This window comes from Falco naumanni, chromosome 8 (assembly GCF_017639655.2).
Source record: "Falco naumanni isolate bFalNau1 chromosome 8, bFalNau1.pat, whole genome shotgun sequence".
Classification (NCBI taxonomy): Eukaryota; Metazoa; Chordata; class Aves; order Falconiformes; family Falconidae; genus Falco; species Falco naumanni.
Window position 1 is genome coordinate 35,617,257 of NC_054061.1, and position 27,188 is coordinate 35,644,444.

Sequence of the window (27,188 nt, forward strand, 5' to 3'; positions counted from 1 at the left end):
ACTTTACTCTCTCCTTTCAGATAATTATTTTCCTCTAGCTCATCACAACTAAGAAAACTTTGTTTAATAGCTTCTAATATTGCTACCTTGACTGTAACTGTACTTCCTTCATTTGACTGGAGAAAGGGCTTGAAAAAATTCCTTACAGACAGCTTTTTTTTCTTCTGCTTTTTCTTGTTATAAAGTCTACACATGCTACAAGGGCACAAGGGATGGAAAAAGTATTTAATTAGTATTTCCAGAAATATCCTCGCCTAACCCATAATGAGGTCATGCCAGATCATAATCCTCCTCAAATACAAGAGACAAAGTGATTTCCTTTCATACAACATCCTTTTTTGGGTACAGCATTGACAGCTTTTCTGTGGTTTCAAAGGAAAAATAAAATCGAGTCAGTCTGAGTGGGGGAAGTCCAGAAACACCTAATACATCTTCCTGTGAGATGAATTCAGCAGGCCATACCTCAGTGAAGAAGGAAAAAAAAAAAAAAAAAAAGCCAAACCAAAAAAACCACCCAACCAAGACCACAGCTCCAGTCTCCATCTGCCCAACTGAACCCCTTTGAACTGTCTGCTCAAATAATATTTTTCTTAAATCATATGGCGGTGTGTTTGGGCTACCTGTCTATATGCTATTCCTCCCACCTGCAGGAACAAAATGAGACTGCTGGGTGGACCCTGGAAAACACAGAGCACTGCGGGTACCACCTGCCCAGTGGCCCAGGGATCAGCCAGATCAGCACTGGTGTTGCTGGGGCTTGGCTTACACCAGATTGGTGCTGGCAGCAGATACAAAGGTTCTGAGACCAACCTCATTGCAAGGTCACTCTTCCTCCTTTAGTGCTTCCAGCAGCCAGTGAGCTGCTGGGTTTTGAAGAGACTCCAAAAAAAAAAAAAGACTGTCCCTCATGCAGTCCCTCCTGGGTACAGGGTTGGGAGGAGCAGAGGCTCTGAAGCTCAGGAAACACCAAGGCCACAAAACCTGTTCTCCATAACCTGTTCTCCTTAGAATACACTTCACGGGCTTTCACTAATTTGTCCCTGCAATAAGCCAAATAGCTTGTTCATGGCAAAAATACTAACTTGGAGAAAAGCTTCCAATCTCATCTTGATAAAGACATCAAGATCCTGAAACCCCACCAGTTCCTATAGTGGCCTACCCCAATAATTATTCAACTCTACTGTTTCATTCAGGCAGGGAGCAAAGCTCGGGTGGACTCGGGTTTAGCTTGCAGCTTGTGATGGTTCATCAGCTCTTCCCCACGGGAATAAGGGGCCAGAGAGTACAAAGCATTTTCTCTCCTTTAATACTCTGGAATTAAAATAAATCAGAAAGAGGCCATTATCTGCTGTATTTGCCCTCTTCTGCAAACACAACCATGTGTTATTTCACTATAGAAATCACTGGGCAAAGCTGATTTACTGACCAGTCTCGGGAAACCAGTGGTTCTCCACTCGTCTCTCCCATCCCCCAAAGTTTATTGTTGAGTTCTTGGAACATCAAGCACAAGAGTGTGAAATAATTTAATGGTGGGGGGATTTTTCACCCTCCTTCTCTATCCCAATATGACTAAATTTATTGATTTTGGATTGCTGTAAATTATAATGTAATTATCCTGCTGCACAAGCAGCTTCCCATTCCAGAAATTAAAAAGCAATTCAGGTAAATGATCTTTAGCTATCATGGTGCATCCCTGCAGAACTCATTAAGCTGGGGGATTAGACAGAACACCAAAACTCTTACAGGGCGGGTGACATTGAAAACTATCATGCCTGAAAATACAGAACTTCCTCGGGAAGATAACAGGGGCAAAGCTGCTGCTGGTGTGGTTCCCCCCCCCCCGCCTTTCCCAACAACTTTGAAATGTTATCAACTCATACATCTCCCAGGATTTCTAATGCTCACTTATTGACCCTTTCTAAAAATAAACACCCTTTCCTTTGAGACAAGAATGCCGTTAAGTGGGAAAATTTATGATGTGGACAACATCACATTGCCATCCGTAGAACCTTGTTACTTGATCCTCTTGGATCTCAGGTGGAAAAGCAGCTCATGCCAGTCAGAGTCAGCAAGTACTTTCTGAGGTGGGAGACTGCCAAATGGCACTGAAGAAAGCTCATACCAGATTCATAGCCAGCTAAGGTTCATTTTCCAGCTCTCCCTAAAGAAAGCTCTGTCTGGTAGGATCTCGAAAAGATTAATCACTGATTGATTGTAGTCACAGAAGATATTGCCGTACATGCCCTTTGCCAGCACAACTGTTCTCAATACCTCCAGTCTTGTCCAAAGTTTTGCCTCCCTAAAGCTGCCTGCTCTCTCAGTCAGTTAAGGCATTTTGCACTTACTATTGTATGCTGTTGTGATGCTGCAAAGCAGCCATCACCAGGCTTCACACCCAAGGCAGCTACAGCCCTTGGCAGATGAAAGGATACGTGTGCATGTAGTTTGCACATCATTAAGTTCGTAAAATGCTTTGAGGATGAAATATGCTACATAAGTATAACAGGTTATTAAATTTCTCGGTGCCATTTCCTTCATCTAAGTTTGCAGTGGTCTTCAATGGACTGTGCCTAAACCTGCTACTGCTTTTAGCTTCCCGGTTGTTTTTTTTTTTTATTCCCCTTGCCCCAGGAGATCTGATGTTTCCCCTTGCAACCGATGAGTCTTTCACACTTTCTGGCTGGCCCCGCACAGCTGCTGCGCAAGCACAGGGCATGGGGAGTCCCCTCTGCCTTCCAGGCTGCGCATGTGCAGCACCCCTGCTCATCCCCTCTGAAAGCGGCAGCAGCCGGACTTGAAAGCCACCTCTTGCTGCCACCACCCTTCCCTAATACAGCCCCTATTTAACAGTGAAGGCAGCTACCACCTTTGAGCAGGACAGTGCAGATCCTCAGGATATTAGCCAAACACTGGAGAGATTTATAAACTTGTCAGTGTGGCCAGGGTACTCAGAAAAGATGCCAAAACCTTCTGTTTAAGAATCTCCTACACCACCATAAATTTCAACTTTATCTGCAAGTTGTTCTCACTGTGAAAGTTCACTAGTTCTGTTATTTCACTTCTAGTAAGTACCATGTCCTAATATGGGCATTTTTGCAGCATTCAGCTGAATTCTGAAGATATACGACATACCCCAGTAGTCTTTTCTCCCACTAAAAACAGTCTAGTAAGTCAGAGTCTCATGACAGCCCAAATCATAATATCTAGTCTCTGTTTCTAGCAGAGAGGGCTCAGCAATCCCTCTCTCCACATCTTGCCAACACACGGTGTCATGATTACACAAGGCGCTGCAGCAGGAGTACAGGACATCAGTGCAAATCTCCATTCTTTTTTGGGATGCACGCATACTTTTCAAATTTCCTAAAAGGAGAGATTATTTGGTTTTGGCCAAGCATCTGAAACCACTCGCAGGCCACACACAAGTTACCGAGTAAGCAGACGACATCCTCTTCTCAAACCCTTATGGACAAACAGATTTTGAAAACATGTACTTCAACCACCTCAGCAAATTGTTTCCCCCGTGCGCTGGTGCCAGGAGCCCAGTGCCTGCCCTCCCCCTCCACCTTCTCCTCCTCCTCGCTGCTGCCCCTTTCGCTGCTTACAGCAATGAGGACATTAGTGCTGGACTGAACCTGCTCCAGTTCTTTTATATAGATTTAAACCGTATAATTTGATCGTGACCGCAGGCAGTTTTATTGCCCTGATTTATATGGAGCCTTGCAGGGGTTGTTTGGGTTTTTTTTTCCTTCCCTTTTTTTGGTAAGAAAGTGAGATTCATAGAAGTCCTTCCCTCACTCCAGCCTGAGGACAAGCTGAGGGACCTCCAGTGCTTCCCACAACGACAGCAACAGGCCTGGATGCCATCCTCCCTCTCCCCTCACAGTGGCCTCAGGGAGGGGTGAACACGCCGCAGGAGCTGGCTGAAGCTTCTCCATGAGCACAAATCCTCCCCGTGGCCCTCACGGCGTCACAGCACTTAGCTTGTCCTGCCTGAGAGGACAGCCCAAGTGACATCTGGGGTAATTGATGTTGCTGCTCCCCTTACCCACCAGTGTGACACCCCAATGGAAACCTCAGATCTCTCCCCCTCTTGCCCGCTAATCTTCCAGAAAATCTCCCAGGAAAGTCAGCAAAAGGCTTCTTTGACCAAGCCATCACTTTTACAATCCAAATAGCAGGGGATGAAAATCCAGACAGCTCTGCCACAGAGCTAAAGGAGATGTGACTGTCAGGCCAGGCATGTTCCTACCAACCATCTGCATTCCCAGGGCACACTAAACCTGGGATCTGTATTAGTATTCTCCGGCAGGCATCTGGCAGATATTAAATACCAGCCTCCCCAGAGAACTTGTTACCTCCTCATGCTTGACTGGGTGAATATAAGTGAGAGTCGTGCTTGTATCTGCTACCTGAAGAGGCTAGACGAAGCCTGAAACACGCCAAGACCCCATATCCGTCATTACCATACCAATTTCCTGAATGAAAATCCTGCCTGTCTTTCATTTAATCTGTCCTCTGTCTCATTACGTGACCAGAACATGTTGTACTAACTACAAAGACAGGTCAGCGTGTGACTCAAAACCTAATTTCTATTACCTACCTAAAGGATTACTGCCTGGATGAGCATCATGTTTTAGAATAACAACAACAAAGTCCGCGAGTAGTCCTGCCTTGTCACTGGCATGTAAAGAGCTAATTTTGCACTAGGCCATAGGCTTAGAGAAAAGGTTCATCAGAAATCCAGGGGTCTTAGCTTGGGAACTTCATCTACACAACAAACACAGATTTTCTTTCTAGTTTCTCTACCTTTTGGTTTTTTCTGCACCCAGCCAGTTCCTTCTTATGCTTCTCTGAGCGTGTAGCTCTTCCGCTAGCTCTTCTGCTGAAGTACTTCACGACTTTTCCCTTTGCTACTGAGTTCTCTTGAAGAGCCCAAAGAACGTTGTCTTTTGGCTCAAACCCTGCTGCTACAGTCTTGCTCCTAACATTTCTAGAAAACAACTGGTCAAAGGCCTTCCAATCCCTCTACACAACTCGGCATTCCTCCCTCACCTCTGCTGTGTAAATCATCTTATCTGAGTAAAGACTATTGACCATAATCCACCATGGTTTCCACAAAGGACTGTAAACTTCTCTCTGCCACTCTGAGACGGCTGGAACCTTGTGTCTTACTGCATCTGGCAATAATTCTACAAAACTTTCAAGCAAAAATCACATCCTCCTTAGCTATGGGTTCACACAGCACTGATCAAATAACGCTGACACCACCTTTTGCCTCACTTAGGAACACAGCAATTGTCTAGAAAGAATATTTCAAAATTACCTGCAGAACTGTTACCAGAAAACTCACAGGCAACATGAGCCACTGTCCACTTCATGTGCACCCAGAGGCAGATTGGGAATGCTGGGCTTGCACATCTGCACCCTTTGTGAGCAATCTGGAGGAATATCATCCCTCCTTTGTGGTATCTACAGCCATGGTGTTCAAGGGCCAGTTCCCTCTTCTGTTTCCGTGCCTTACTCAGATGACATAGCCTTTAAATTCCCACTGTGTCTAAGCACGGTTTGGGCCACCAGCCCCATACCTCACAAAACACAAGGTTAAACGAACCAAATTCAGGAGGACATTTCTATTCTGCCCTTAGGACTTAACTAGTGGAAGGTTTTGAAGTTAGAAAAGAATAGTTTTTCATTTGGGTCACAGAAAGGAAGAATAAACTAAACCATCTTTACAAGAGACACTGCAGATACAGGCAGTGAGAAAAGGCCCTCTGGGCTGATACTTAGAGAAGCTCATTTCTATCCTTGCTCAAGTGCTACAGAGGTTAAAGACCTGCTACAACCTGCCATAAAAGGCAAAAACCACATTAATAGGAAATGTGTTCCCCTCCCCCATTCCAAATGTATTTTTTATGAGTAAACATTTCTGTATTAAGACTTACTGTCTTCAAAGATCCCTTTTATGTCCCAAAGGTAACCATTTAAGTGATCTTATAACAGCCGTTACTTATCTTTACAATGGGCAATGCACATGAACTCAGTGTCTGAGACTTTCATTTTGCTATATATTTTTTAGTAACTACCTATAAATCCAGCCTGTTTCAAATGTCAAGTGACTACGTGGCTGAAAGATAGCCTTAGATCTTATTTCAGATGCTAAGACATTGTTTCGAGTAGAATTAAAAGAAACACAGAAACTTGCAAAAATTAAAAAAAATAATTCCTCCCAACCCTTTTAGCTTGCTTACAGAAGTGATGCAGGATGCACAGAACTCAGAAAAAGAGATGCAAGTGTTTTTCACACATTCAGGCACCTCACATCTATTTTAAGTCACTGCTCCAGCATTTGAAATACAGGACCCTGCAGTGAAGATGTTTTAAGGACATCTTTGTAACAGCACATGGAGGTTCCTCCAGAGTTTTCCAAAGGGAAAAAATTGAACCAGACAACAGTACTGCCAGCTTCTCTGCAGCTGATTACAGTATTAGAGTGCGCACGTGCACAGCAGGCTAATGGGAAGGAAAGCTGAAACCAGGGTTTTCTCTGAAGCTGTCATCCCACATCAGTGATTTTCTTTTCCTTCCATCACCTGGCTCCCAGAACATCACCTTTCCTAGGACTCTAATTACAAAGGACTTTGCTAAAACCACTGCCTATTGCTTGGGTCAGGGTGAAACCCTGAACCTCTGTGTGGTTTCTGTGAATTCATCCAGATCTGTCCAAAACTCTGTCCAGGTACTTTGAACATCAGCAAAGTGTTTGATCAACCTCACCCATCGACTATGTATGTAGGAAACCCTCTTAAACTGGGAAAATTATCTTTCTCTTGTTTCAATACAAAAGATTACACAGCTTTTAACAATGCAATGTTCTCCAACTGAGTCTGCCAGGTAAGATCGCCTGAAAAACTTTCTTACTCCAGAGCACAGCATGACCCCTTGGAATACAGTCAAGCTCTATGTAGCCCCAAACAGTCTCTCTGCTACAGATATTGAAAATACCTTCCCTATAAGAACTTAACCTTATCTTCCCTCACCCTGCAAATCGGCTTTATTGGCCCCCTTTGACAGCAGCAGGTTGACACCTCAGACATATGAACAAGGTCACCCTTGTAACACAGCGCCCAGGGGCAGCAGCACCCTCTGGCAGGCGGAGGGGAGGGGGGAAAGGCAACCTTTATGCGGTCTGACCCGTTAAGTGCTTCAGTATGACCAATGCCATAAACATGCTAACCAGATGCTGATGGATGGGCCTGGGGGCCCAAAGAACAACGCAAGTTCATTATATAAACAGGGGAGCAAAGGGAAGTCAAGCAGCTTTCCCAAAATCATGAAGGAAGTTTGGGGCTGGATCAGGAACTGAAGCTAATTTTCTCCAGGCTCTATTCTGTGCCCTCACTGTAGGGAGCCACCAAAAAATTGGGTATCTTCACACAAGCAGCCTCTGGAAGTCGGGTCAGCTTCCCACAACACATAATAATTCCCCTCGTTAAAACGGGATGTGCAAACCAGTGCCTAAAGTCCTCACCTTTGTGTTTCTTTGTTTTTGCTTTAAAGTGTGGCTGTAAATGCCTCAGAAAGAACATCACCAGCGCTACCCATGAGCCAATATGAACAAGATTTAGCTTAACCACGAGCTTTATGGAGAAGGCACTTGCACGCATTCACACAGGACGCTGATATTCACACAGCCAGCATGCAGAAGAGGATGCTGTTTATTCTCCCCATCACCCCATAAAGAGCAGCCATAAAATAAGGTGAACCCCAGATAGAAGAACAGTGTACAAAAAGATCATTTTCCCCCCTTACAAACAGAGCAAATCATTTCACATGGGGAAAATCTAAAAATTCCCCCACACTTTGGACCCAGGGTCAGGAGTGCTGAGACCTTACCACTCTCTGTAGTCTCAGAGCAACTCGTTAGGTGCAGAAGTATCTCCATTTTCTTTAAATGATTAAACTATTGTTGAAGCAGAGCACTCAGGGCCAGGGGCTTACAGGAAGATACCTCACATCTATTGGATAGATTTCAGGAATGCTCAGACACTAATCTTTTATATCAATAAAACTGAAGTCATCAAAATATCTACTTTAACTGTTTAGTTAAGGATGCATCTGTTACAAGCTGTGATTTTTTTTTTTAAAATCTGTTTGAGTCAGGAACTGATCCATATAAGAGAAGAGAACAGCTTTCTGGCCAAAATGGCACCATCCAATCTCTGCAAATGTTGCTGTATTTTTAAAATCAGATTTAGTGGCAGTAAATATAAATATTTTGCTTGCAATACTCCTGTTCTTACTTACAATTTACTTACAATTGGAAGCATTTTCAATGGAATACAATCTTAAAAATAGCTGCCATTCCAGAAGAAGAAAAGAGGTATAGAAAAGAAAAGGAGAAAAGCCTCATGGAGCTCTCTAACAAACTGTAGAAAAGGCAAAACTGCTTTCAGACAAGTCTGCGTGAAATCTTTTTCATGTGTGGTCATGTGGGATCGCGCTTGATAGCTTTTTTATTTATTTTCATTGTGGACTTGGTCAGCCTACATGCCCAAACTTTTGCTCAGTTCCTTCCACCAAGGTTTACCTGATTCAATCCAACACCACTACGGGAGTCGCAGAACACCCAGTGCAGGTCATTTCCAAACACATGTAAACTGACAAGTTTAACATAATCCTAAACCACTTAGCATGAGGAGACTACATGCATTTTGTTCCTTCAAGAGCTAAACTTATAATCTTGGCTGAGATTTATTCACTGTTATTACCAATAAGATCAGAGAACTCATCCTGCCAAACGCAGAACCCACCCGGAATTCATGGGATATTGCTTTATTTAAGAATTTTTAAGGTTTCTGCAAGTTATGTCCCACTTGGTTCTAGAGAAAAAAATGTAGCCCCCTTAATTATGAGCCCACTGTGCTAGGTACTGGACAAAGGCACTGCCAAAAATTAGTTCCGATTCAGTAAAATCCTATTAGTGCTACTGAACATTTTCATACCCTTATGCAACCAAAGGGAAAAGTACTGACTGCTGCAATGTGATCTTCTCAAATGCACTATATGATGCATAGCAACTTGTGTTCAACTCTCCTGAAGGGAAAGAAACAGCTCCCCTGTTTGGCAGAAGGGCGTGAGAATTTGAGTCATTTGACCATGATTACATGGCATATCACAGAGAGGAAGGATTTGCTAGTAGGTATGGTGACCCAAGGGACCTGAGCCAAGTCCTCTGTACCACCATGTATGCCACCTATGAACGCCCATAGTTGCAGAGACAACCAGTTCTTGACATCTCTCTGAAACAGCTGAACCCATTACAGCCACTTTGGCCTTGAAAAATCCTCTGTGCCCCTGTCTGCAGAATGGGGGCAATGACATCTCCCTGTTTTACCAGGATGTTCATGTGCAGAGAGAAGCGCAAGTATTCAGGCGCTGTTGGGGCTGACCAAGGTAAGAGAACTCCTGCCAGGTCCTAAGCTCCCAGAAGCCACCAGATAGCACAATCAATGCTCTCTAATAAAAGGAAAAACTAGTGCAGAGGAACAGGCTGTGTCCTCCCAGGCCTCTGCATCTTGCTCATCACCACATGAAACCATGAAAACAGACCGCCTGGTTTTGGAGGGGCGGTTTAAGGAAGAGACAAGCAATGCTAAATCCTACTTTCACTCTAAGGTGTATGGATGTGTTCCCAAGGCCACGCAGAAATTCTTTACGAAGTGCTGGGAATACAAGCCACATTTCTTGGTGCTGGTATTGGATGCACAGCATTTCTAAGAACATTTTTCTCTGCCACTCGTCTGACCCTGGGAGCAGTCCCACTGCTCTGCGCAGGCAGCCGTGGAACGCTCTGCCAAACCCTATCAATTATTTAGCGTCAAAAGGAAGACTTAATCTGTGTGATAAAAGAATGGATTTTATCTAAGGCTTGTTCCCCTTAAAGTGATTTACACAACTGGCCTCTCTAGTTGCTTCCCTTAACATAATTATTTACTTTTGCATTAATAGCCTTCCTTCGCTTGGGTTATTTTTAGGAGCCTTTTGTAGCCTTTAGAATTTACTAGGTTTTTTCCTTGTCTTTTTAGTGGGGATTTGAAATTGCCCATCTCTCTGAATGGGCTGTTAAAACACTAGTTTTATCAATGCTGGCGTAAAGCTGGAACAGCTCTGGGAAGCAGCTCCCCCAGCAGTGTGGATACTTGTATGTCGAGTTTGCTTCTGACTTGAGAAGCCATGGGGTGAGATTTCAGTCCAGACCTGACAGTCAGGGCTCTCAGACCACTCATCGGGCTATGGGCTGATGAACGTGAACGAAGGGCTTCAAAGCATTAATATAGTCCCACCTTGGTTCCTTGCTTTAACCCCACTCTGCAATTTTGGCCAAGTCAGGAAGACTGGGATTTATCCACCTAACGTTAGCCACCGCAAACCAGGTATGAAGTCCTCAAGGGAAAAAAGCAGGCATCTCCACAAAGTGGTTTACTCCACCCTAATGCAAAGAGACCCCAAAATAGACACCTAACTTCTAGGCAGTCAGCCTCAGACAAAACAAGACCCATTCCTGGTCCCCCATGATTATGGCAGGCTCAAATGCCATGCTGAATGGATGATGTTGGGAGAATTAATTCACAAAACCTGTGAAAATTCTCAGATGCTCAGGCAGAAAGCTGCCAAAGGTACTAAAAATGCAAACTGTGGGGACATACTGGCAGCACAGAGGAGACAGTCCAGGAAAGCATCATGATAAATATAATGCATTATCACCACTGGCTTTTCTTACTTGACTCTAATTGACCAACCCACAAATAGGTAAATTTAGCATCAGTTAAAAAGGTTATATTTAGGTACCCTCCAAGAGGCACTTTACTGAAGTCTAAACTGGATCCACAGAAAAGAAGATACATCAGTACTTGCCAGAATAAGCTGTTGGAGCTTACAAAACAATAGAAAAGTGGAAGCTATTATTATTACAACTATTATTAATGATAATAACAATACACTCACAAAATACAAAATTATTTCAGGTGGTACTTAATGGTTGGGATACCAGTGACAGAACCAGCCTGTGAAGAATACCTTTTTTCATTTAAAATATATAAAAGCTTTTCAAGTCGGCATGCAATCCTGCAGTGTGGTTGGGGATGAGATTAAATTACTCTGTCTTCAAAGTACCTTGGCATTTGTAATGGGCTGAAATTGTAGGAACTTCTGGTATGACAGTTTGGGGGAGCCGTATACAATTGGTGAACGCTGGATGATGTTATGAATCACAGAATCATTTAGGCTGGAAAAGATCATCAAGTCCAGCTATATCAAATGCTTTGGTGATACTGACTCTAGCATTAGCTGCAAGGGCTATGCAATGTGACCCAAAGAGTCTGTAAACTTTAATTTACTCTGAGTTTGCACCTTTGTCCACAGGGCTGGCTACCACACAGATAAACCAAGGACATGGGCTCAGAAAAGGGATACCCAACAAGGATGTATGGCTGTATTTTAAAGAAAAGACTACAGAGATTCAGCATTGCAAGCCATGGACTTGCAGAAGAAAAGATGTGCTTTTGTGGCACAAATCATGGCAATTTTAATTACTAAAATTCTGTCACATGTAGCTGAAGAAATAAACCTGGTGCTCCCAGAGTGCTCTCCACCATGTCTGCACACTGATACCGCTCATTGAACATAAAAATGGTGCAGTATGGTTTTACCTTCATCCATCTCTACATGGATCCTTCTAAACTATCCCAAAGAGCAGGTGTTAGGTGACCAGCAGGATTCAAAGCTGGAAGCTAGTCACAGGCCTGGATATCCTGGAACTGAGGAACAGCATCAGCATTGCACCAGTCTGAGCACCCTGAGACCTCAGGCTGCCCAAATGGACAGGAAAGGGTAAGGCAGAGACACCTGTAGGCAATCTGGACAGCCAGAAGGGCTACGGTAGCAAAGAAATCCACTTTAGGACCCAACATAATTACTTTTATTTAAGACTAATGGAAATTTTCAGGGAAGAAATTACGATCCTTGATTGCTATTGCTCTTACCGCAGGGCTGCACTGAAGCCCTACCCAAAGTGAGGACCACTGAGCTACACTCAGTAGACACACGACAATCACAGTGACTGTCAGAAAATTTTTGTAGTCTAAATTACAGGATTTTCCCATCATTCAATAACCACTTGCCCCCTTCCTTCCTGGACTCAACCCAGGCTTTTCTGTTAACCACGTCTCACCATTTTAAGTTGTATACTACAGCAAAGCAATACAGAGAAGGGAAGCTAAGAATATGCTTTTCCTGGTTAAATTCCTTTTCCTGAAAATGTGAACAACTGAATGAAAAACATTCTTTGGAGAAGATACGTGCCCCTACAGGGTGGACAGAGGAGATGACTTCATTGGGGCTGTTCTTCTAATTTGTTTAAGTCTTAGGCCACACATACTATATATCTTTTCAGTGAGCTGAGGTCTGCTGGGATGCTGGCATTTCCTCCTCCTCATTTACATGGTCTTCCCATAAGCCAGCACTGAGACAAGTTGAACTGCACAAGGACTCCCTGCCAACGCCACTCGGGGCTTGCTTACAGAAGACCTCTGGAGAGCGATGGGAGGTGCTCCCTGCCCTTCTCTGCCTATGAAAGGGCTGAGTGTGCTACTTCTGCAGCACTGAGCATTCCTGCCAGCCCATAAATCAAGTGACCAAACTCCATCCCAATCTCTCATCCACTGCAGAAAAGCCCCACACTCTGCCCTTACAGCACACACAGGGCGAAGAGCTGTATTTCATCAACTGAAGCCTTAATATCAGAGGAGAGTCGTTACCTCCTGGAAAAAGTGTAGCCAGAGTCTTACTGGTTCTGCAGCTTGGTTTCCCCATGTTTACACCAAATGACTTGTTGAACTTCATTATATACAAAGTATTTCCATAGATCAGAGGCAGGGAGACCTGTGCAGCTAACATAAAATAAATTACCACCCTGTGATAAATGGTTCTATTAGCAATCCAGATTGTTAAACTCAGATACAACAGGATGAAGGGAGCACTGCCCCATTCATTCTCCCCGCGGCAGATACTGAGTTGTAAATAGGTTATTTTCTGTGTAAATAACACATTAAAACTCAGCATTAGCCGTGTCTTTTGATAGAGAGGAAATTGTTCCAAATAAATAATCTGGGACAGGAATGTAAAATAAGCCAGATTTAATAGTGCATGCCTGCTGCAGCCGTGTTAAACATGACTAAAATGATAAACCCCAGAATATACTAATAGTAAACTATGCTCTGACATCAAAGTAATGAGGCTGTATTTTTACCCAGCTTTAGAAATGCTAAAATTAGTCTTGACAGAGCCAGACATCAGAAAAATGTTTCAAACATAAACACCATCAATTTGGGAACCTGGTGTTTGTGTCATGCGGAGGGTGGGGTGGAGAGAGAAAGGTGCATTCTGGGCCTTGTTAAAGTCAGGCAGTTAGCATTTAGGAGAATTTGTATTTAATTTTTATTACAAGATGAGAAACACAACTTCCTAGATATCTCTGCCTTTGAAAGACTGGCTCATTTAAATTTCTGCTCCAGCCATGTGCCTGGGCTTACTAGTGCGTGCTGATATGGAGGATGTGGCAGTGGTAGCCTGGAGGACACAACCCAGTCTCACTCATGTGGTGCCCTGCTCCAAAGTCTCCTACCCTACGCAGCAACATGCACTTTACATTCAGCAAAAGTGTTTTCTAAACGTGAAGTGTTATGAGTTGCCCTTCCAGAAGCAAAGCCATCCAAAGTGAGAGGCTTTTCTGCATATTTGACTTCTCTATAGCTCCTACATACTGTCGTTAAATCCAGCTTCCATCTCTATCACACAAACACATGTGCACCTACTGAAACAGAAGACTCTTTAGGCAGCATGATTTATGGAGAAATAGAAAACTAGGAGAGGCTTCCCTGATGTAATTTCTGTGAGGCCAATTTCTGAACATCTGATCAATGAGTTACTATAAAAAAAAAAAAAAAAGTCACAGAAGGTCTTTAAAATGGCAGCTTCAGTAGACTAAAAATATGAGATGCAGATTGTTAGTATGAAAGGACTCTTCTTCACTGACAGCATCAACAATACCAATCTCTTTTCCTACAGCCGTACCTTAATTTCCTCAAGGCTGGAAACATTTGGGACAAATATCCAAAGCAAGGGAACCAGAACTGGAGATTGGACATATTATTACCTTATAGTAACAGTCTAAGTAATAATACAATGAAATAGCTATTCTTAAATTATTTAACTAATATTCAGTTTATTGCTTTCAATAACCTTAATTATAAATAAAACCTTAAGAATCTATAGATTTCTACAAGGGAAAAAGAAAACCTTCTGATTTGAGAAACGTGCTATGTTGGCACTCCATCTGTGTGACTCAGTAGAATAAAGGAGAAGAAATGTGTTGCAAATTACGTTTGTTTGGCTCTGGAGAGCAGCTTAGTGATCTGCAGCACTAGCTGAGCCTTGCTGCCACTTTCTCACATGCTAGTACAAAGAGTAAAACCTCTACAATAAATAAAATCAAGAGTTTGTCTTGGATGAGAATAAAGACTTGTTTGTATGGCCCCAAAGCAGGGTGGGGAGCTCGGAGGCCCTCCCTTTAAAGCTGTTCCCCTCCTCAAGCTGAACATCATAATTAATTTCCATGCCTTGTTTGCTTTCTTCTGTAAGAATATGAGCATAAATATGTATATTTCTGGCCTGTTATGAGTAATTACACTAGTTTAGTGAATCAAATAAGTTATATTAGCATGAATACCATGTAAGTACAGTCTCATTGCTACCCAGCCCTTTTGTTATCGCCTGCTAAATCACACCTTGCAGTTAACTGATGTTAGAAGACAACTTTGTACTAATTTTTCTACTTGCAAGCACACACACCATGCTGCTCCCTTTCAGGAGTGTGTATTAGGCCTAGCTAGAATTCAAAGGAAAGCCCTCCAAACCACAAGAGCACGTGCATCACCTGCAGAGTCCTGGGGCCAGCGTCTGATCACACGCTGCTTCACTGCTAGCCGTTTTAGGTCATTTATGAGCACTTCTCTTCACAGCATGGCGTGGATTTCACTCTTTACATCTCATTACACAATGCTTTCATCGCAATTCTCCTGACATCTTCAAACAATCCTCCACTTACTTCTCCACTTCCTCTTAATAAAAGGAGAAATATTGACCCCGTAAATCATTCTTTCCAAAGGCGAGAGCACACTGCTAACAGGACATATAACACTGGATGCTTAAAAACCTATCAAGTGTCTGGGGATACCAAATGGGCTGATGGCATCCTCATTTCCATCACATCTCTGGAAATGCAGTGACTGTTTCCTTGGTGGAGGCACTTTTGAGGCAAGAGCCAAGTTGAGAGAAGATGTTCAACCATAACAGCACATCTGTGGGTTTTGAATTTTAGCACACGCTTGGACTTTGTTGGTGCAAATCAGCCCTTTGGATCTCCCAGTCACTGAGATGATGCCTCAAGTGGGCTGCTACAGTGCTACAGCCTGTGCTTCTTCAACTGGGATCAAAATTTCCCGGGGGAGGCAAATTTCTACTTGTTGCCATCTCTGCCTTTCCCCAATTTCTGCCGCTCAGCAAGCCCTCTTTTCCACCACTTTGTGTAGTGCTCATGAGGAACATGGCTTAGATCCATTCAGCAGCGTAAAGGTGTGTTTCCCATCAAACAACTCTATGCGAAAAGTTTTCTAGTTCTTTTTAAGAAAATTTGGCTAACACAAGCTAATAAATTTCATCAAACACATGAAATACTCTCAGATTACAATCTAGCAGCTGCTACCTTATTCTGTATATCTGAATCTTCCCTGGTCAACGTGGAAATGAAAACTGAGTAACAAAGCTGTTGAAAAGGAAGAATAGGTAAAGCAGGTTTAAGTAATTTGGGCTGGGAACTATCTTCAAAACTCAGCCAACAGAAAACAAACTCCAGCTGAGCTGTCTAAGGAACAGAGGAGCCCACTGAGGAGTTGTGCTGCTTTCCTGGGGTGATGAGAAACCACCCTGCAGTGAGGGAAGGGGAGGGAAAGGCTTCATTTTGAGGTAGACTCTGGCTAGCAATAAGGTATATTTTAAAGAGGAAAAAAAAGATGCCTTCAAAGTTTACACAGCTGGGATGTCTCTTGTCACATCCAAGCTGGTACAGCCCCTTCTAAGTTTGTCTTCTAACACCCTGTCCAGAAAGGATGCCCCTTCCCAGTCCCCACCAAGGGCAGCATGATACCTCCCTGGTGGGCACAGCCTTGGCCACAGCTGGAGCCACCATGAAGGGCCCTGGCACCAATTTGGAGATCCACCAGCACACGTATGCCAGAGAGGGATGTGTTTTCTGGAGCTGTATTTTGCCTGCCACAGCAGGCGAGAGGAGGTAGAAGCAACATGCCTGCACATCACTCTGCACACTGGTGTTACATGCACCAAACACAACCTCATGCCTGCAGGTATCCACAAGAGCTTCCCAATTGACTTCAACACCACAAGGACCAAAATCTTTCCAAAAACACCAATGGAAAAAGAAATCAGGACATGAGATATTTCTGATGTTAACAGGGAAGGCGCAAGTCAGGGTGTTTCTTTGTGAACATTCCTGCATTGGGGCTGGACAATCCCAGATTCCTCCTTAATCATGAAATTCCAGGAGCAATGACTGAAGATGGTGCAGTCTGTTTAGCCCATTAGCAGGATCACAGCAGGCACACAACACCCTTCCCCAGCCATAACAGGATACTCCTCAGCTCCAGCCAGCCTCGGAGGAGTGGCAGGCACCATGCTGCCTACACCACACAGCACCAGTTGGCCAGTGGCAAGCAGTGATGGGACGCCTCAGCTCTCCAACAGCCGCCTCTCACCACCCATCCTCTCCCTCACGCCAGCCGAGTTTGCTGGGAGCAGTGGTGACTCATCATGGTGCAGTGATGTTTGGACACCACGTGGTGACACAACTTCCCGCTCCTGTGACCTCCAATGGCCAAGAACCCCAATAAACTCAGCATGTTCACAGGAGGACAGATGCCACTGTACTTATTAAATTCTTACAGTCTAATGAAAAACACCCCTGCTGCTTTCAAATTGTGGAAAACATAAAGTACCTCCTTGTGCCACTGCTGCTCCTGCAGCTGCTAAAGGAGTGGGTTTCTTCCCCGTCTCCGCAAAGCCATTCCCCTCCAGAACTGCACCTTTCCCTTCTTTTTTCCCAGCAGCCGTTGAAGCAGAAGTTTCCATCTTAGATGTGCATCTTCCAGCTCAGCAACCCTACAGGACATAAAACAAAACCAGATTCTGGTCACCACTCACAAAGCAAGCAAAATCAGCTCCACAAGGAAGCAACCGATGGTTTGGCAGAGCTCAAAAGTAAATGACGAGCAGCAAAGATCACCTGGGTTTCTATCTCTAGCGGTGCAGCCAAGTGCTGCAGTCACAGGCAAAAGAGACAAAACCCTGCAAAGGGATGGGTATTCTCACATCCCCCTGGCTTCAGGCAGCCGAAGACCTAAAAGGATCAGGACCAGAATATACGTTATTCCCCACTTAAGCCTGAGCTACATAATAAAGGTTTACAGGTCCACAGGGCTTTCCAGGATTTAAGGACAGGTGAGATGCAAAAATGTAGTGTGTACAAAACCCATTTGTCCATCCTACACATGACCTAGCCCACCTTAACAAAAAACTGAGTCAGCTAAAAAGTGCCAATAAAAGTACAGATAAAATTACATTTAAGGTGGTTTTTTTTTTCTTTTTCCCAGTTTGTGCTTATTCTGTACCCTAGTTCTGTACCAGTGCCTTGACCAGAACGTTTCAACAGTGCTTATGGACAGGCCACAGCAGGTCTGCCAGACCCCATCCAGCTCTCACTGGTGAGGATTAACATCACCAGTTCCTCTCTCACAAGCAAATTCTTCTACCCTGACCGATTGCATCTGAAAATCAGCTACATCTTTACCCCCATTACAAATGGTGAATTAAGTGCCAGTGAAAACTCCATGAAACAAGATGACACCAAAAGCGCAAATCCATGAAAAATAACTGCTCCCGCACTTTTTGGTAGCTTGATCATTTGTTCCGCATGACTCAAACTTAACTGGTCTCCCACATACGGGTATCCCAAATTTAATGTAAAAACGGGGCTTTGCTTTAATGAGGAGGCACGGTTCACTTCTGACTGCAAATACTTTTGTTCGCCCCATTTTAACTTGGTTTATTTCAAATGTCTCCACGTGACTCCTGTTTTCACAGAACCCATGGGGTTATCTGGTGCTACCAGCCTCAGGCTGGTCTTGGGAAAACCCACTGCTAATTCCTCCTTTCCTTTCTAATTTTAATGCAGATCTGCAATTTTTCACATGCAAATTTTCAGATGCAAATTTTTCAGCTCATGAGATACTCTGGAGCACACCGGCTGTTTACCTTACTGGAATTAATGGCATGAACCAAAAAACATCTGGGAAACCAGAAAACTTTTTTTGTGTGTGTGCGCAGCTAGTTTTACTGACATTGTGCCAGCTCAGACATTGCTCTTTTCACTCTGGAGGATCCACTAACTCCCGTACATCTTGGATTAAAAAGTTAACTCTCCTAAAAGTTTCAGAGCACATAAAGGTTTCAGGAACTCCCATGTGCAATCTGTAGCTTTTACCCCTTAGCTGTTCATGACCCTGGCTGTGGACACTTCATTTTGTGATTGGTTTGGGTTTTCCCTTCTCGCTATTTTGCAGGTTTTCAAGCAGGTTTCGTGCTGTAACTTCAGGACAGACAAGCAGGAAAGAGAAGATCCCTCTTTCCCTGCCCCATGCTAAGCCCCACGGCTCCGCACAGCAGTGCATGGCCCCATGTTTGAGGCTCCCTCGAACCCGCTGCTGGGGACCCTCCACACTGCTCAGGACAGGCTGTCCTAAACCACTGCCTCTGATCTACTTTAAAGCTTTCCTATAAATACGGAGCCATCCTTGCTGGCACCCCAGAGGGACCTGGCACGTGGTGGATATGGTCCTCCAGCACTGCCACCACTGCCAGGGCTCCAGCAGGATGGCAGCCTACAGAGCGGGGAGCAGCTTACCCCAGGAACCTTCAGGCACAGCTCACATTAATGGGACAACTAAGTGATGAATCTATGGTCAGGACTTGCAGCTGTAAACAGCAAGGCTTGCACTGGAAATGACAGGACCCACAATTACAGGCTTTACTGATGACACAAGGCTCCAGTGAATACCGAGGTGGCCCCTCAGGGTCCTGCCCCGGCATGTGCTGGGCCTGATGGCAAACACGGGATGGGTTCCTGGGGGCCAGGACTTTACAGTTGTTTAATCCAGAAATCAGGTTGGGTTACAGACCACGTATGAAATAAATACACTCGAACTGGAGGAGTATTTGACCTAGGTCTGGCAGCCTGGGCTTCTGTTCGCTAAGCAAATAAACTTCAGAGGCTATATTACTAGCCCCCCACCTGTTTCTTCTTAGTCCCTCCTTTCAAGGCTTTGCACTTTTGTTTGAAACCAGACGCTTGCCCTCGCATCCCTCCCAGCCTCCTCCCTCCCTGTTACCCTGACCCTCAGGGCAGCCTCATGCCCAAGGGAGCTTCCAGAAATTGTTCTGCTGTGAAACATGCAGGTTAGAGCCATGCTTTATTCCAGAAAGATGCCTGAAGTGAGATCTCTAAATCCCTGCCAGAGACACCTCAGTAGGGACCCAGTTTTTCAGGTGTGTCATTTATCCAACTGGAATTGGACAAGACATCAAGCCTTTATTTGAAAATCTGACTTTTGTAGCTGCATGCTCTCTTTTCAGATTATGAATTAAAAAAAAAATGTTTCTTGTAAATGGTTGTATTAAAGAGGTAAATTCTTCTCAGTTACTGGATTAGGAAAAAAAATAATGCAACCACTCCAATCTTACAGGGTTTAGGGTAATAAGTCTATAATTATTTTTGCTTCATAAGGGTGCTTGGAGCAGAGCAGACTGGATGAGAGGCTCCGAGTTTTCCCTAAGTCAGTAGCAACCAAAAACCTTTCTCCTTCACAGGCACCCACAACCAGAGCTGACCATCCCAGCCTAGAAGGACACAAGCATCCTCCCCGGCCGGATCCTGCCCTGCTCAGCACCTCCACCCACAGACCATGACAGAGACCAGGGAGCAAAGGAGAACCAACATTGATTTCATATCACACCTCCCAAGTTTCATGGATGCTAGCCAAGTGTCAGTGACCAGCAGGCTCCCCTGCTGTGCTTTGGTGCAGCCTGTGATCAGGACACTGTGCTGGAGCTCCGGAGATTTAGGTTCCCATCTTGGCTCTGCTATAGTCTCCTCAGTGTCCCTGGGCAAAAAGCTTAACCTCTCTTGCAGCTGGTTTCTACAGCTGTAAAATAGGAAATAGTACTTTGCCCTGTTTGCAAAGTGCTTTGAGATCCTTGGAGGCACAAGGCTATGGAAATATTTTTATTACCAGTATAAGAAGATATATTGATGGAGGCAGTCAATCCACACCATCCAGGAGCACAACATTCATTTTTTAAGCAATACATAGTTTGCTTTCTGTTCAGTGCTAAACTTTTTCCGCTGCTCTGTGCCACACAGAATTTATAAATTCAATGACAGATTAATCTTAGCAGCGAGCCATTTGGCATGAAAAAGGGTTTCACAGGGAGCCTGCTTTTTCCTGTAAAGAGCATGCATTTAGGAGTGACTATATGGAGAAAGACCCTGTGCACTTATTTAAGCATAAGTCTCTGCCCTCGGTCATTACTCAGAATTAGAAACCCAGAATGGATTACTCAGATTGTTCCTAAGGTTTGTAGCTTTCTCTGCAGGAGGAGAGTTGGATAATTGATTTTGACACTAATACCAGCACTATTCATATGACCTGTAATACAATTCTGCAGCAACACTAAGAAGTCAGCCATCTGAAATCTGAACAAGGAAAGTGCTATATGATTTGCCCTAGACAACCCCAGCTATTTTAACAGCTGTGTTGTATATTAAAAGGGAGAAATCCCAACAGAATTAAAAACAACAAAGTCACATTTGCCTTTGAGGGAAAACAAGAAGCTGTAAACTTTCCTAATAAAACAATCCCTCCCGCTAAGTGCTCAAGGAATGGTCGAAAGTGCTGTCCCAAAACGCCTGTCTTTTGGAGGGCATCAGCCTGAGCAGGACTGCCAGCAAACTTGGGAATAAACAGAATAAACAGACACTCATCAGCCATACCCCCACGCACTGTTCTGTTTTTTTGAAAAAGCATTATTTCCTTCTTAGGGATTTTCTTTCATCAGGAAACTCACTTCTCTTCTCCTAGACAGAGTACAAAACATAGATTTCTGCTGCCACACACACACACACACACACGCTTTGTTGTGAAAAATAAATCACCAGTTTTGGCCACCTCTGCTCACAGACTAAGTGGCAGCATGGGAGCGAGCCTCTCTGGCAGAGGGCAGATGCTGCCAGTGACACTGTGACATGGGTCCAACCTGGAAGGGGTTTCCAAAGAAGGCTTCCAGCAACCATTCTGCTTTTCTGAATATCTTAGGCTTTCTCAGAGCAATGTCTGTCCCCTTCTTCATTTTAAGTACCTCTACCAGACATCCTCATGCACAGCTCCAGCGGCACCAGTGAGGTGCCATCACCTGCAAGGAGACACAATGGAGGTGTGTTGGCTGCTGACACCATCACCACCCCTACCCCAGCACAGCCAGGATGAAGTTCCACTGCTGCTGTGTCCCGGTGTGACTGATGGGAGATGGGATAACTGAGGGCAGCCTTGGCACAGCTTTTACCGGGTTTGTCCTCATGCACCCACAGAGAGACACTTTATCTGTTCTGCTACATCGCCACCCATGTAGGTACAACACCGCATTAGATAGCTTTTCCTGGTGTGCTGTTTTAGTTAAGATAAACAAAGAGATACTCCCACCATCTCTTCTCTTGCAGTGGACTGTGTCATACATCTAAAGCCTTCTGAATACATGACCTGCTTATGAAATTCAGTGTGAGCCCACTGTTTTGAACATTGGCTTAATACAGTGGCTGCTGTGATCCTGTTCAGTCTCCCAGGGTTTGAGCCAAATTATGTTCTCAATTACATGGAAGTAGCAGCAGTTAACCCGGTGAAGTCATAGGCTCTATAACACAGCAAAACTTGACCCCTCTGCTTTCTTTTATATCAGCAACAGCTTCAAATTACTAAAGGAAGTTTTTTTCCATACACATGCCACTACTAAGTGTTGGAACTATCCAAACATGATGTTTGTTGCTGAAGGATCTACAAGTGTTTACAGAATATCAATCTCGGGTAAAAGCAGTGTGAATATTAATTCAGAAGTAATCGCTTTTGGGGTTCTCCAGACACAAGGTTTCCCATCTTGACATTTCTTAGAAATAGTCTGCTTGGGCCAATCCTACAAGGTTGATTACACATGGAAATTAGAGCTGTATGCTGGGGCGTGCGCGTGTAGAGCAGTAGCTGTCTGTGTGAGGCCGCTGCTGCCCCTTCCAAGCTTGAGAAAGCTTCTGTGGTGGGTCCTTACCAACTTCTGGGAGACATTATGGGAAGGGAGGAAAGGAAGCAGAGGCAACCCCATGCTGACAGAAGTGGTGTTAGGAGGGCACAGGGCTGCTCAGGTCTTCTTCCTTTTTGCTACCTCCTTCCCCAGCTCCTGCTCAGAGAGGAGCAATACTGGGCTGCCGAAGGGAGGGAGGAGGAAGCTGTGCTGGCTTTCAGCAAACAGGATAGAAAGACACACCAGTTCTGCCCACCCACCCCCAAACGTACAGCTAAAATTGCTAAGAAAGCTGGGCATTCATAAGGCTTCATCAAACTATTCCAGCCCATGGCAAAAGTTGCATCACTCAAAAAAGTGAAGGGGGGTGGGGGGAGGGAAGAAAGAGACAAAAAACCCCGGGAGAGTTGGCAACACTGCAATAGTTATACAGGTTCTGGAATGTACAAAGGCTGTAATCAGAGACTTAGCATCTCTTTTGAACTTCAAAAACAACAAGTCTCTTCAAATCACTCTGTTAATTGGCTTTAAATTAAGAGTTCTAAGTTTAATGAACAAATCTTTCACGTACGGCATGAAACGGATACGCTTCTAGATTAACTTCCTGATCAACACCATCTGCCATTTCCATATGGCAACAGCACACCAAAAGCACGAGGAAGAAGCCACTCTTGCCTTACTGTGAGGGGTCAAAGTGTTCCCAGGACTGCCCGGTGCTTGGCAGCATTTCTCTAATACTATAACTTCAGAACATCACCTCCAACCAGCTCCAGAAGATCTGGGGATATTCCAGGCACCAATAGGCACAACTCTGACCAGGGAGTAAAGAAAAGAGGCAAAGTATGGAAAAGTATGTGATGGGAAGGAGGCATGTTTGCAAGGATGCTTGGTTGGATGTGGAAAAAGCAGGGGGTTCCTGAAGATGAAGAGCCTGGAAGACAGAGAAGAAACGGGGGAAAAAGGGATGACCTTACAGACTACAGTAGGTAAGACCTTACTGAAGAATATGAGTGAATGGAAGTACAGGCAACGGTAAATCCTGTGAAGGGAGAAGAGAGTAGCATGGGAAAGAGAAAGAAAGAGGCAACAGACAGACCTGGTACCATAGGAGGTGGAGATACATAGACATTCTGGGGCAGAAGAAGGCACAGCATGACATCTAGCATGCAAAGAACAGGGCACAGAGGCATGCCACAGAGGGAAAAGAAACAGAAAACAATTAGGAGATTTGCAAGGAAGCAAAATAGAGAGATGCAAAGGTCTCTGATGGAAGAAATATACCCTGCAAACAGCTTCAAGGAATGCAGCCCTGCAGCATGCTCTATCACTCTGTAGCTGGAATACCTAGACACAAGGATGCAATCCTCCGCTTCATGAGGTGCCAGGCATATGAAAGCAAACAATGTCAGATGCACCTTAGAACGAGTCACAAGTGCTGTCCCCCCTCACACTGCCACTGACCACAGTTGGCCTTCCACTTAAATCAAACAGGGTGGTGAAGTTAGTGGTGGTGATCAGAAATTATCACTATATGGAAGGTCTTTAAGCGTTTACCTACCTGCTCCAGAACTAGCATTCACCAGCTGGATGCTCCTTACAGACCTTCCAGCAGGGACCACACACTAACAGGCCCTGGACAGCAAGGGTGCAATGCCAGTGTTTGCACAGGGGCACCCAGCACTCTGGGACCCCCTGGTCCTGGGCAGGGCTGACAACTGTGGCACAGGACCGACAGGAGACATGCAGCCTTTGGGAATGTCAACCAGAGGCCAGACTATCCTAGGACAACACTTTATGGCACCAGATGACAACATTGAGGCCACTGAATTGAGACATAATGGTTTTTCCTTTTCTAAAGCCATTCACTTTCTGGGCTGTGGTTATTAAGAAGGAGATTATAGTGAATAAAAGAACCCACATTTCACCCATTCTCAGGTTTAGCCTGCTGTTCATATTTTTCATGAACACTAATGTCACGTTAATATTGCTGCTTCCTTACAAATAAGACCAGTTTAAAAAATATCAGATAAATTTGAACCATTTCCCCACTTCAGGTATATGTTCAAGTTGCCAACCTTAGAGTCTTGAACAGAAATTATCTTTCAGATGCCGGGTTATAAATAATTACAATACAGCATCAAAACATACGGATAGACATAAAAGCTCAAAGCCAGACACAGATTCGGCACTGGTCCATGCTGAGACATGTAGGCTGGGGTACACAACTTGCCCTCCTCTCTCTCAGAAGTTATCTTTGTTTCTTACTTTGGAAGAACTGAGAAGATGGAGGAGTGGGGGCTGGAGGGAAGAGCCTTTTGTGGTGGAATGGGAAAACAAAGTCATGCTTGTACTTTTACAAAGCCAATCCTACGTGTCTTATCATGAGAAAATTTTTACTATGCGAATTCCAACATGCAAGAAAATGTCAAAGAAGATAATCAAGACACTCCTGCATTCAGACTCAATGTTAACATGCTGCAAAGATATGGGATGATGCCACCAGGTAAACAAAATTCTCAAGTGATGCATCTCCATTATAACTGGTCCATGAATTTTCACTTGTTTTTTATTTGTTTGGTTTTGTTGTAAGGGTGAGAGAACTTTATCAAAAGAGTTGTCTAAGTTTGTTTGTTTTTTTTTTGATGTAAATCTAAAGAAGTTTTCAATTTCCTGTTATAGAATTTTCTGGTTTACCCCTGCTCAAAAAAAAACCCCAAAAAAAGAAAAAAAAAAAAAAAAAAAACAAAAAACAAAACCAACCAAAACCTCACCCCAAATATTACCTGTATGTGCACTCATGTATCTAATGAAAAACTAACTGTTTTCATTTTAGGAAACCTTTGCACACCAGAATAGAAAAAGAAAAAAGAAATTAAAATGAAGAAACAAAAAAAACCCCAGCAAACCCAAACCCCTTCATCAAATCTTTGTGCTCCAACAAGAGCAGAAACTGTTAATAACTAACATGTCAGATAAAAACATCTGTGGTTCTTGGCAGATATACCAGGGTGGGTAACAATTAAACACAGACTGTTTAAGACCAGGGTGGAAGACCAGCAGTTAAACTGTTTACAACTAAATTAGACTCCAAATCCAAATCAGTAATAATTAACCTATTGACTTTTCAGCAGGTTTATAAGTAGAAGATACTAAGAAAGTAAATTGCACATACTACAGGTGGAACAGAAACTCTGAACAGAGATGTTCAGGCAGGTTCCGTAGAGTGGGTGAAGGTCAGCACAGGAGATTTGGCTACGAGGAAAAGAGCTGCCTTGAAATCAGATTTGAGGGAGCTTTTGAGACAGTGGAAGTGTATGTTTTGTTGGCTGGTGGTGACTGAAGGAGAATCCTCTCAGGGTTTCACTTCCGTGCTCCAGTAGTTCGGGCACTTTCAACTCTCATGAATGAAACCCCAAATACAAACCACATGCAGTGAAGTTTAATGGGTTTGCTTTATGTAGGGTGGGATGAGTAATACTGTCTTGTAGTGACTAGTCCATCCAGATGACATTGAACAGGCTCCAAAGCTTGCATAAGAAAACTCTCATTTGGCTCAAGGAAGGAAAACCTTTAGAGTAATGAAAGATGAAGGACTGCATCCTTGCAAAAATCCCTATAGCAACTATGTTCTGAAAGAACACGTTTCATTACAAAATTTTGATTTATTTTTAAACTTTCCAGTTCACTTCATCATCCTATTGAATCCTCCCTCTGGAGGCACACGTGTAAGTATGTAGAAGAGAGAAGCCTGGGAAGGAAACAAAAATGTAATTAAAAACAAAAAAGCGACACTTCAATTGGCTCGTTTTCCTCTGCTGAATACATACACCACACAAGCTGCTATTCCACGCTGTGTAGAAACACATATTGTCTTTATAAGACTATAGTTGCCAGCTGAAGGCAGGATGCAGACCACATAAAATGGTTGGCAGTTCATAAATGGGAGAACGGAGAAAAATTCATCCAGATGATGGGAATGGGAGAAGAGCTTCTGACAGGATCATAGAGTATTTGGGGTTGGAAGGCACCTAGGAGGTCATCAAGTCCGGCCTCATTCTCACAAGTAACGGAATATTTTCAAACCCCAAAACTGTTGAAATATCTGACAGCTGATGTATTAGGAGAGGACAGAGCTATATGGGACGTACCCGTGAACTGCAACGCAGCTTGGTGTGCAAGGACACAAGCACACCAGTGAAGACAGAGTCAAGAACAACCAAGAGTCCTTGCAAGGAACGTTGTATGAGGGAGAATGGAATTAATACTCTGAACAGCGCTGATTTCTGAGAGCTGTGACTCAAATTACAGGGCCATATGTGATTCCAAAAATGAATGGTTAAGTAAGTGGTGAAAGGCAGAGCCCCTCTGTTTTCAGCAGTGCAGGTCCATCTTCTACAGAGAAAAGAGACTGTACAATGTGGCTGGCTGTCATTTCAGTGGAAGGGAATAAGTCTTTCAGGAGACAGGCTAGAGTATTCAGGAGGGTATTAAGCTAATGACAAAAGACAAGGGTGAAAATGAGCACTCATTTAGCCAGAAATCAAGATGTCAAGATTAAAATTAATCAGGGTACCAAGGGACTCAAAGAGAAGAGATTCCTTAATTGTGTAGAGTCTAACGCCATGAACCCGAGTAATAAACAAGAAGTGAAATAGCTCATT

At 43.9% G+C, this 27,188-nt stretch overlaps 1 protein-coding gene across 1 annotated transcript in view; it reads right to left on the reverse strand.

Moving 5' to 3' along the window:
• GLI2 (GLI family zinc finger 2) overlaps window positions 1-27,188 on the reverse strand; it is a 199,470-nt gene that overhangs the window by 128,938 nt on the left and 43,344 nt on the right. The window contains exon 2 of the mRNA XM_040604855.1: window positions 17,127-17,289. Coding sequence (XP_040460789.1) covers window positions 17,127-17,259 — 133 coding nt within the window. The 5' untranslated portion in view covers window positions 17,260-17,289. The remainder of the gene's footprint in view (window positions 1-17,126; window positions 17,290-27,188) is intronic.